Here is a 12159-nt window from a genome sequence, read left to right on the forward strand (position 1 = left end):
TTTTTTTTTTTTTTTTTTTGCATTTAATAGGCAGAGTCAAACACTTTAAAGAGAGATAAAATGGATCGTCTTTCTGGCGCCATCCTATTTCTTCCATCCCGTTTCTTCTCCGCCTGCCTTTGACGTCTTCTCAGGGCTAATGCGTGCTTGCTCACTCCTGGGCTCTTTTCTGTGCTGTTCTTTTGGCACCTTGAGTGGTGTGTTTTCTTCTCTTTCACATATTTCGTTTGTTTTCCCCCATTTTCCTTCCCACGCTCCCCTCCCAATTTTCTTGTTTTCTCCTCTGCGTGCCTGTGCCTGATACCAAAAGGGCAGAGTAGGATTAATACCCTGTGGGCAGGAGCAGACAGAGAGGTGAGAGATGAGCCGGGCCCACTGGAGGCCGTGTGCTTCTGTCCCAGCGGATAGCATTCACTGTCACTGCTCTTGAGCACCCCGGAGGACAGGGACATCTGTGGAGGTGCAGAGACACCCAGTGGTCCTTGGCTTTTTCAGAAGAGGTTGGTGCATTTTGGCTCAGCAGTGTATCTACTGCCTACCTCACCCCGACTTAAAGAGAGGATGGGGGTGCAGAACAACCTCAAACTTCCATTGTGAGTGTGGGTGTGACACCAGGGTCTGGCGAGCTGATGTGAGCAGGGGCATAAGGGGAGCCCCTTGATACTGGCACTTCCCAGCAGCTGTCCAGGGGGTCACCCCAGGTGAGGGTAATGAACCACCGGACCTTAGCTTGGCTCTAGAGCCTGCTCTGTGGGCCGAGTGCCCCTGCCCTGCCCACCTCTGTGCCCACCTCATTCCCTCCACTACCACCTCCTTGGGGGAACAGTGGTGGATCCCACACTGCCAAGGCTGGGGATGTTATTGGAAATTTTGAGGGTTGGAAGGGGTCTGCTCAGTCATTTAGTGGCTCCCAAATCGAGCATCAGTGTGGGTTGGGGTGGTGCTTAAAGATAGATTTTTCTACCACTTCGTGGATGAGTCTGATCTTCTGCCACTGCTCTGGCCTGTCCCCTTCATTTTCCTGCTGAGAACACTGGGGACCAGAGAGGTGAGACAGACGCACAGCTGCCCGAACCAGCGTTGGAGGCAGAGGTGGACTCTAAGCAGCTCATTCCTGGGCCTCTGTGTTTTCTCACCCTGCTGTCCTGCCCGCCCTGAGCTCTTTGGCGTTGGCCCACCAGGACCCGTGGAAGGCCTAAGCCACAGGCCAGCTGTGCACGTACAGGGGAGGAAGGGACCTGCTCAAGCTCGGCTTCGTCCCTAGGGAGATGCCCTGTGCTGCCCTTCTAAGCACGGCAGAGCCCTGCCTAGAGCCGCCCACATCCACAGGCCCGGGTGGGCCCCAGGGATAGGCAGCAGCCTCTGCTCTGCCTCTGACTCAGCAGACCGTGCCCAGCCTGGAGAGACTCAGTAAGAAATGGACTCCAAATTGATGGGGAAAGATCTAGAGAAAAGGTGATAACCAGGGCGAGAGTGTGACTGTATTCAGTTAGGAAGGTGACTAGGAGACACAGTTACCCCCTCTCCATAGTTGGCTTCCTGAGCTGCCTTTGTTTGTTCACCCATTCAACAAATATTTATGGCGTTCAGAATTAGTACATCTTAGCCGGGTTGGGACCTGCTGTGAATGGAACAGAAACAACCCCCACTTCTCTTGCTCATTCCACTAGAAAGTCATACACTTGAGCCATGTTGGCCTCCATAAATCACCTTCACGTGGCCCCTGGATGGCTCCTTTATCATTACCAACAATATGATGGAAACAGGTGCATGTTATCTCATTTAATGTGCTCAGCCATTCGCTCAACCTTAGAGAGATCAATGTGCCCAGGGTCACACCATGAGCAGCGGGGTCTGAAATCACCCCTGTTCTCCCTGATACCATAGCCTGGGCTCTTGACCTTGCATCGAGTTGTACTGCTGGCAGCCTTAGGCCTTGCTTTTGATCAAAGACGAAGCCAAGTGAAATATAAGACCCCATTTGCCCTAAACTTATTTTGAGTATCTTTTAGTGGTAGAGGGCCTCTCCCTTCTTCCCAGAGGGCAGGGGAACGGTTTGCATTCCCGCCTCCCAGCAGGTAAGTGGAGGTGGTGTGGCGACGACTCAGTGCCCTTGCAGTCAGCACAGTGGTGTCTTTCTCTTGGTCTTGTTTGCTTGTCGTGCATTTTCTAGGTCAGACACCTCAAGTCCTTTTTGGAAGGATGAGAGAGAAATCATTTCAAACAATCTGAAGGTGTGGGGAAACTGATCTGCTCACCCCCAAGGGGCACCTCCAGTCCCCCGGACCCCACGTGTCCAGCGGCCGCCTTTGGCTGGGCTGAAGGTATTCTCACCAGGCTGCATGCAGTGAGAGGAAGAGGAAAGTAGCGAGTTCCTAATAAGCCTAAGTCTAATTTAAGGCCCCAGGCTTCCTGGGGGCAGGGGATGTCTGTCTTGAGGAGTTGCCTTGTGTCCTAGGGACCTTCACCCTATTTTCAACCAGAGAAACCTTTCTTCCTGTTTACATGTACTAGCTTTTCTATGTGACTTTGTTTGGAGAGAGAAGGACGCTCCCACCAACAGTTGGAGAGCTCTTCTGCTGGGCTGGAGGCGGGGGTGGGGTGATGTGGAGCGGGAGGAAGGTGGAGGGGAGGGCGCTGCTTTGGTGGGACTGGGCCAGCCTGGGTGTTCCTCTTACCTACTTGTCAGTCAGGGTTTTCCCAGGAAACAGAGATCTACATCAAAATCTCTTTTTCTTCCTGTACAGGGAGATGTATTTTAAGGAATTGGCACACATCACCATAAGGGCTGGCAGTGCCCAAATCTGCAGATGGCTGGCAGGCTGGGTGTGCAGGGAAGAGCTGATGTTGCATACTCAAGTCAGGGCAGTCTGGAAGTGGAGTCTCTCCCTTGGGACACCTCAAGACTTTTGTCTTTAAGGCCTTTGGCTGATTAGGTCAGTTTCACCCGCATTATGGGATGCAACTTGTTTTACTCAAAGCAAACCGACCTAAATGTGAATCTCATCTAAAAAAATGCCTTCACAGATTCCCCTAGACAGAAATCTGGTCAGGTGTCTGGGTGCCATGGCCTAGCTAGGTTGAAATGTGAAGTAAACCTCCTAGCTGCTCAAGTGTTGGCACACTTGAGTGCTACGAGAGGGTAACCGAGACCTTAAGCTAGGTCCCTGCCTCAAGTAACAAGACTATACATAGGAAGACATTAAGAACAAGAACTTCGAAAGCTGGTGTGGTGATGCACTCGTGTAATCCCAGCACGTGGGAGGGTAAGGCGAGAAGATCATGGCAAGTTCCAGGCCAGCCTAAACTGCATGGGTAGACACTGTCTCAAAACACAAGAAGAGCAAAACAAAATTTTAGGTGTTGTAAAAGTGAAATGTGCCAAGTATTTAGAGGTGATGCATGGGTAAGGCCCAAAAGATTTGAGAAGTTTCCTAGCAGGGCCTGAACGGGAGCTTTCAGAATATGGAGGGCTCAGATTCACAAGGCTGCAAAAGTCTTTAAGACCTGAGTGTAAACTGCTGGATCGTATAACATAGCTGGTCTCCTCAGCAAGTGCAACCAGCCATGCCTTGAAGATATTTGGAAAAATAATTGGCATCTGTACCAGGCATATACAGACTTTTATTTCTTGTGATTATCCCCTAAATAATACAGTATAACATCTGTAGTATTTTCATTAGTTTAGGTATTACAAGTAATCTAGAGATGATTTAAAGTAATAGTCACCTACCTTTTTGGCACCAGGAGCTAGTTTCACGGAAAAAAGACATCCATTTTCCCGTGGAACAGGAGGAGGGAGAGTTTTTTCTTTTTTTTCTTAGTGTATATTCTGTGGTACATAATAATTACATTCCCTAGTGCTAGCATCACTGCCTCAGCTCCACTTTATTAGCTCTCATAAGGAGAGCTAGAACCTGCACATGTGTGGTTCATGTATGAGAATCTAATGCAGCTGCTGATCTGACAGCTTGGAGAGCTCAGGCAGCAAGGTGAGCTGTGGGGATCGGCTGTAAATACAGATGCAGCTTCTCTTGCTCGTTCAACCACACTCCTTCTGCTGTGTGGCCCAAAGCAGGGGTGGGGGTTTTGCGGCCCCTGATTTAAAGAATATAGGAGGTTGTACATAGGTTAGACACAACACTGTGCCATTTTACATGAAGGCTTTTTGTTGTGCCTTGGGCCCTGGAATGAATCCCCTGTGGGTACTGAGGGACAACTGCACCTCTTTATCCAAGACCCAAGTTTACTGTATGCACATGCATTATTCCATTGCTGCTTGCAACAAGCACAGTTTTTAATCAAAGGTCCCCAGATCCAGTAAGATTGAGGGATTCACCAAGACACAGCTTGGGTCTTTTACCCCATCCCACTCCCTGAATCCTTGTTCTTCCCCTGGTACAGGGCAGAATGAAGTCTGTCCACACACAAGGAGGGGAGCATGCTAGGAGGGAAAGAATAACTGTATTTTCTTGACCAGGGGAGCCTGTCTTTCTATCTTCATTAGTTCTCCTTTCTCATTTTCTTTTCTCGCTCTCCCACAGACACGAATGCAGAGTTTGAATCCAGATCCCAAAGCCCGGTACACGAGCATCTATGGAGCCCTCAAGAAAATCATGCGGACTGAAGGCTTCTGGAGGCCATTGAGGGGTCTCAACGTGATGATCATAGGGGCGGGCCCGGCCCACGCCATGTATTTTGCCTGCTATGAAAACATGAAACAGACTTTAAACGATGTTTTCCATCACCAAGGAAACAGCCACCTAGCCAATGGTATTTTGAAAGCATTTGTCTGGAGTTAGAAAGTTCTCCTCTTCAACACATCCTACCCCGGGGCCTTCCTCCCCATGACCCAGCAGCCTTCGTCTTCGGCAGCTTGCTCGTGAAAAAGGAACTCTGGGGTTGTGTGCGCACACCCACCCAGACACACGCACTTGCGCACACACGCTCACACACGCTTCCCCGTCCCCTGCCTGCGCTCTCTGAGCCCAGGGGACTTCGGTGGCAGAGGCGTTTCAGTTCTCCCTGTTGTGGGAGCTTTTTTTTTTTAAATCATTCAATAACCATTAATGATCAGTTCTAGCACACACCCTGAATAGAAACAAAACTTTTGAATGCTGGATTCAGAAAAAAAAAAAAGTTATCTGGACAGCTTCTTTGAGACTATTTAAAAACTGGTACAACAGGTCTCTGCAACGCCAAGATCTAACTAAGCTTTAAAAGGTCAAGAAGTTTTATGGCTGACAAAGGACTTGCGCCACTGCGGAAGGCCTTTTCCACTCTCAGCTTCAGGAGATTTGGGGGTCTTGCCCCCGCCGTCCTCTTCCATGTGTCTGAGCCGCGCTTCTCCGCACCGAGGGCTGCAATAGCTTTGTGTGGTTGATGTGAGGGAGAAAGGCGGGTGGGGGGCTGTGTGTTGAGGGCCGCTCTTACATGAGGCTCACGGCCCTGGGCCAGGCCGGGTGGCCTCTGCTGCTGTCGCGTGGGGCTGGCTGTCATTGTGCTTTGTGTGAGTGTGGAACGGGAATATGGATAGCGACGTGAAGCATGCTTATTGTGATTGCATTCTTCAACAGAGGGAGCTAGATGTGGCCAGCAACTCCCACTCCCCTTTTTGTTGTTCTCACAGAACCACGAAGCACCCTTCCATCAGTGCTTTGGTACCAAGTGTGCCTGGCTGCTTTGCAGATGTCACTTGGGCTTCTGAACAGCTGGCCACCCACTGCATTTATTGAGATGGTCGCTAAGTGCTGTGCCCAGATGCTCCCCTGAGCCCATGACATCGGGGATCTCCTTTGGCCCACGTGGCCTTATGTAACGGTGCAGTAGGTTTGACAAAAGCCAGTTTATGCCAAGGTCTGCCCAGTGCTGTCCTGCAGCATGGTGGCACGGGCAGTGGTTACACTTGGACCTTTCTGAGAATAATTGCAAGTGTGTGAGCAGCAGGGGAGGAGCTGTTATGTGTATTTCAGAAGCATTAACCTGCTCTCTCCCTCATTCCTCCCACCTCCCCACGTTATAATCTTAGTCACTAGGCATTGTCACCCCAAAGGGAGGAAAGGCGAAGCCAAGATCGAAATTCCAGGCCTGAACCAGGCTTTCAGAGTGCCTGGTTCTTGAAGCCAGGTTTGAGGAAATCCCTAGAGGGGCCACCGCCCATGAGACCAAATCCAGCTTCGCAGATTTATCCAGATGCCAAGCTTTCTGTCCCACTCTTCTCTTATCCATTTTCTTGAAAATGCCTAGATTTTAACGAGAAATTTACTTAAAGGTTTCTCTTCTGCTCCTTTCCCCCCATAACACCCCATTTGATCAGCTCAGCTTAAAGGCACAGTGTGCTGATCTCTAGACAAAGGTGAGGGATGAGAATTAATTAAAATCTAGATAGTGGAAAAAGCCACTAAGTGTGGTTTCTGAGTACCTTCGAACATTAGCGGCTGTTTCCTAGCGCTGACAAGAAGGAACCCAAGGTTTCTGCAAGGTTCCGATGCGGATAACTATACCTCTGTCAGCCTTCCCCATTTCTAGTCTGTGCCTCCACACCCAGGTTAGGGCTTTAGGCATTGGGGTTCCGCTCGAGTGGAGCACTCCTAGTAATTCTGCTCCTCAGACAGTCCAGAGTTCGTCTGCCCTTAGGTTCCGGGGAACTTCCTCTGCACACCCCATGGCAGAGGGTAATTGTCTGGAGTTTGTTTTGCAGGGATAGCTGGGAGTATGGCCACCCTGCTCCACGATGCGGTAATGAACCCAGCAGAAGGTAATGTCCTGTGGCTCCAGGGAGGGACAGTAGGGGATGTGCAGAGGGGGGCAAAGGGGCAGGAGTGGGTGCAGAGGGTGGGCAAGGGGCTCCTGGACCCCGTCAGAGTTTAACAGAACTCTTGGAAGCGTGGTCCCCAGACCTGCAGGCTTCGGGAGGCATTGGAAATGCTGGTTCTCGGACCCTGCACCTAGGACGACAGCTGAAACAGGGTCCCTGGGGAAGAGCCTGGGGATGCGTCGGAGCCGGCTCTCCTGGGACGTTTTTGCAAGATTTTCACTACTTCAAAACCTATACTCACACACATACACATCTGATCCTGGTTGACCTTTATCGACCCTAGACAAATTGCGGGGGTGCTGTCAGGAGCCAATCTGTAGGGCTGTGTCGAGTTAGTTTATTTTTCAAAGTTGAAATGACTGGAAGATTTCAAGCATAGGCAAATGTAGAGAGAACAGTGTTAGGAACCCCTGTGTATCTGCTACTGTGCTTCAAAAATTAACATGTGGCCGTTTTGCTTTGCTTTCTTCTTTCTTTTTAACGTTTTCTTTTCCCCTTTCAATTTTGGAGCATTATAAAGCCAGTCTCGGCTGGGCAAACATGAGTCTGGCTAGCTTTTCACGTGTCCTGCCATCTTCAGCCAACTCAGATGTGAATAGTGAAATTTGGGCCCTGGTTCTGTTGCACCTGCATCTGGGTCATTTCCTGCTTGGTGGTGGCCTTAGGTGACATGCGGGTCTCTCACACCCTTTTTCCTCTACCCCAAAATGGTGCCTTGCCAGAAGGGAGAACTGGAGAAAAAAGTTCCAGCAGTGTGAGTCTTAGGTTATAAATTTGCCTTTTTTTTTCTTTTGAGGTTGAAATTTTTTGTTTGTTCTCTGCTGTGTCCCATGTCCTGTAGACCGGGGACTTGTCCCAGATCTCAGAGCTATGCCGAGTCACACTGGGAGGTGGGGAGAGGACTCTTTACCTCCTGGGTGCTCTGGTGGACAAGTGGGGAAAGGTGGTTACAGTCCTTACCTCCTTTTCTGTTGGCTTCGTCATGGTGCTCAGAGTGACTGGGGTGACATACACCTTTCTCACTTTGATTTGGAAAGCAGAGTGCCCAGAGATGTCTGTGTTCTGTTTCCGAACACACACACACTCATTCTCGAGATGAGATGTCCTTAAGTAAACTTACCTGTCCCCGCTTGTTCTGTAATGAATGTGTTCAAGGCAGTGTGTCTGAGGCCCAGAAAGAGAAGCTCTTACACAAGTGGGAATCGGTTCGTGGGGAATTTAAAATCCCTAGATAGATACATACCTGCTACAGTCATCTTATGGAATTTCTGGGGGAATCCACAGCCCCGGCAGATACCAAAATCCATAGGCACTGAAATCCCTTAAAGGGAATAGTACGCACATCTAGCCCGTATACATCCTTATACTGCAAACCATCTCTAGATTGTAAGGCCCAACACCATGTAAATGCGCTATAAATGGTTGCTATATTGGTTAGGGAATAATGACAAGAAAACAGTCTGTACATATTAGTACAGATATAACTTTTCCCACATACTTTTTGTGTAATTGGTTCAATCTACAGATGCAGAGTCCGTAGGTAGAGAGGGCGGCTTCTTCCTCCTCTCTCTTCCTCCTCCTCGCCTACTCTCCTCATTTTCTTTCCTTCCTCTTCCATTTCCTCTTTTGCAATCATTTTTTCTTTCATTATCTTACTATTTTTGGTGTCTGCTTTTTTTATTTTTTATTTTTTTGCTACCAAGGATTGAACTCAGGACTTTGTGCTTGTGAGGCAGGCGTGGTGCCACTGAGCTGAATTCCCTGGCCCTCTTCCATTTTCTCTTCTTTTTCGTCATATCCCTCCTCCTTTCCTTCCTCTTCCTAGTTTTTCTTTTCATCATCTTTCCCTCCTCCTCTGCTTTCTATTCTTTTTTCTCTCCCCTTTCTCTTCCTTTTTCCTCTTCTTCTCTTTCCTCTTCTCTCCACCCTCCTCTTTCTCCTTCCTTTCTTCTCTCCCTCTTTTTCTCTTCCTTTCCCTCCTCTTCTTCCTCCTTTTCTCCTTCACCTTCTTCATCTTTATCTTGTGTTTGTGTTCTTGTAATTCATGCAATGCAGGGACCTAGCCAATGACCAGGTAGTTATCCTAACTAAGCAAGGATTTCATTTATATTTTTTAAAGGAGATAAAAAGTGAAGTTCAACTTGATTTAAGGTCTTTATTTATTTATCTTTGGTACTGGTGATCGAACTCATGTCCCTGGCACTTGCAAAGCAGGCAAGGTCTTTATTCTTTTAAAAGTGAAGTAAAGCACATCGTGTGTGCTCGTCTGGCAATGTGTAGACTCTTTCAGAACTCGGTGCCAGGAATACAGCCTCATTTCCTGTTTTCCCACGAACACTTGTTAAGTTGGTTTTGTGTTAACAAAGCTGAGGTCTTCATTGGAGATCGTTACAGAACTTGGGCAGATATAATTCTGCCATGTCACAAGGGCACTGTGACACAAGCTGCAATTGCTAAGAGATTCGGACTCCTGAGACTAAGCAAGGGACACATGTCCAATCGGTGGGCTGAGGACAGGATGGAAGAGGGCAGCGGGAGCAGGGAGCCAGGATCCAGGAGGTCAGAGCAGCATCCATCGTGAGGAGGTTGGGACCCCGCTTACTGGAGGTTCTGGCAGGAGACACTTGAGGAAGTCGCCATCTTCCTGGCTCTGGGTCCTGGCATTAGAAATGGAGCCCTGACCCGGGACTGCCTGGAGCTGGCCCTTGTGGCCTCCCAGGCTGGGGCTGTGCTTGTGCTCGCTCTGTACCTGTTACCAGTGTGTCTAATGTGCTTGTTTCTCTTTATCGGCTTGGCTTCCCACTTCACTCCGACCTGGGGTGGGGCCAAGCCAACCACCTGCCTGCTGGCTGCCCGTCTGGCCTGGCCTTTCCTGTCCTACGCCCGGCACAGTGGTGAAGCAGCGCTTACAGATGTACAACTCGCAGCACCGGTCTGCCCTCAGCTGCATCGGCACAGTGTGGAGGACCGAGGGGTTGGGGGCCTTCTACCGGAGCTACACCACGCAGCTCACCATGAACATTCCCTTCCAGTCCATCCACTTCATCACCTATGAGTTCCTGCAGGAGCAGGTGAACCCGCGGAGGGACTACAACCCGCAGTCCCACATCATCTGTGGTGGCCTGGCTGGGGCCCTCGCTGCGGCTGCCACCACCCCCCTCGATGTCTGCAAGACCCTACTCAACACACAGGAGAATGTGGCTCTGTCCCTGGCCAACATCAGTGGCCGGCTGTCGGGCATGGCCAACGCCTTCCGGACGGTGTACCAGCTCAATGGCCTGGCAGGCTACTTCAAAGGCATCCAGGCACGCGTCATCTACCAGATCCCCTCTACGGCCATCTCCTGGTCCGTCTATGAGTTTTTCAAGTACTTCCTCACCAAACACCAGCTGGAGAACCGAACTCTGTACTAAAGGAATGGGCTATGGGAAGTGGTTCTGGAATCTTTTGTTCACGAAAGCCTTCCCCTGCCTGCCTGCCTGCCTGCCTGCTGGTCCCTCGGCCTCAAGTCCAAGGTCCTTTTCTTGAGGGTGCCCTTGATATGTGCTCTCTGATGCCTTAGAAAGAGGGGAGGCCAAGATGGCCGCTGAGCAGAAGGCTGTCTGTCCACAGGGACAGGAAAGACTCGGGGAGGGGAGCAAGATATGGCTGCTGCTTCTCCTCCCCCAGAGAATGTAGCTTTTCTGCCTCACTGTGGCAGACTCCTCCCTCCATCCTTAGGTCATACAGGAGGGAAGAGGAAATACAGTGACTAAACACATTAGAAAGTATATATATATATAGTTCCACTATACAGTCTAAAATAGATGGATAATGTTTATCCTTTATTTTTCTACATAGAAATTTTTGAATTCGTGTGTATTCTTGTGTGTGTGTCCATAAATAGTATTACAGACAAGCCGATCAAGCTGTTTTTAAAAAACAGGAGGGCTGAATTCTTCCATCAGGCCAAGTAAAAAGGCACCAAAGTGATAAATGGCTGAATGTGGCCCCAAATTGCATGTAGGTCCCCCCAGATGGAAGTTTCACTTGAATGTAAAATAATAAACATTAAGTGTATATTTTGAATTTCTCTTTTAATGGGGAAAGAAGGTACGTTAAAAACAATTGTGCTACTTGACAATTTTTAATTCAATCAGTCACTCACTTTCATGTGCCTTATCCCCTTGTCTTTCCTAAAAATTCCAGGACCAAAGATCAGGCCCTGGCACGTTTCTCACTGCTGTGTTACGCACACACATGGCCCAGGCAGTAGGATCGCTCCTGCAGTAGGCTGGTGGCCTGAGTACATTTAGGGCAACCAGACTGACACCTGCTGAGGCTGTTCCTTTGCTCGTTGTGAGTGACCTGAATTTGTGCCTCCATTGGTCACATGTAGAAGCCCTGGATCTGCCAGCATTTGGCTACTTGAGTAGGTCATTGGGATAAATCCTACTTTTATCCTAAGACTTATTATGAATCAGCCTTTTTTCCCTCAGGCACTTCAGGACATTTGGCTTTTATGTGTTTGGACTAAGTCTTCTCCTGTCCTGCCTTTCCCTGTACTGTCTAGGGATTAACAAAACGGAGCCAGCACACCTCTGGCACTTGGCTGTGCCCTTGTCCTGTCCCATCCTTTCATTCCCTGTCACATTAGCTGGTGAAAAGTCTGGGCCCTCCAGCTGGGCCTCACTGCAGAAGTCTGGCCTGGACCCTCATGGCCAAGGCTACTCTCCAGCCTTGTGCATGTCACTGAGAACACTAGGTCTCACTGCCTTGTCTTCTGGAATGGAGTCACACTGTTGCTAAGAGAAAACACCAAGCCTGCTGCTCTGAGGGGAGACCAGACAGCCTCCATTTCCGGTTTTGAGCCCCCACCGGGCAGGAAGCATGTGCATTTCATTGTGGCAGTCCTGGTCTTGACCTGCCACTATCACAGTGGCCAGTGTGGCGCCTGTCCCTGCCTGGGAAGGACTTAGTTTGCATGGAGAGAAGTTGCATCTTGGGACTATGCTGTTATGGGTCTTTTGTTTGGGTAGCTACAAGCAGTTGTATAATAAAACAGTTGACTTCCTTTTTCAGGTCAAGGATGGGCGGGCCACCTTGGTAGCGCACGCGTACGTGCGCGCGCGCGTGTGTGTGTGTGTGTGTGCACGCGTGCGCCTGCGCCATGAGCAGGGTCTTGCTGCTGGGCTTCAGGATGGCTGCTGAGCTGTCCCGTTTTGGGGTAGCCCCCCATTCTGAACTGCGGGTACCAGTTGGAGCAGGCAGAAAGCTGGTGATGGTGCTGTTGCTGGAAATGTTAGCATCTACTCTGACCCTGTCTTAGGGTAGAGTTACTTACCTAGTGCTAATTTCTGCAG

The 12159-nt window shown here is 49.6% G+C and overlaps 1 protein-coding gene across 7 annotated transcripts in view; it reads left to right on the forward strand.

Annotated features, from left to right (window-relative positions):
* Slc25a37 (solute carrier family 25 member 37) overlaps positions 1 to 11550 on the forward strand; it is a 37705-nt gene extending 26155 nt beyond the window's left edge. For 4 of the 7 annotated variants that reach the window (XM_010623826.1, XM_010623853.3, XM_010623833.3 and 1 more), the window contains exons 2-4: positions 4545 to 4773; positions 6701 to 6757; positions 9710 to 11550. In XM_010623826.1, the coding sequence (XP_010622128.1) occupies positions 4545 to 4773; positions 6701 to 6757; positions 9710 to 10230 (807 nt within the window). In that variant the 3' untranslated portion in view covers positions 10231 to 11550. Of the gene's footprint in view, positions 1 to 2857; positions 2937 to 4544; positions 4774 to 4807; positions 5385 to 6700; positions 6758 to 9709 lie in introns of those variants that run through there. The other 3 variants (XM_010623839.2, XM_019207572.1, XM_019207574.1) reach the window with 3 other exon arrangements.
* The last annotated feature ends 609 nt before the right edge of the window (positions 11551 to 12159 follow it).

The sequence above is a fragment of the Fukomys damarensis genome, unplaced genomic scaffold, assembly GCF_012274545.1.
Source record: "Fukomys damarensis isolate Sample0158 unplaced genomic scaffold, DMR_v1.0_HiC HiC_scaffold_18, whole genome shotgun sequence".
NCBI classification, from domain to species: domain Eukaryota; kingdom Metazoa; phylum Chordata; class Mammalia; order Rodentia; family Bathyergidae; genus Fukomys; species Fukomys damarensis.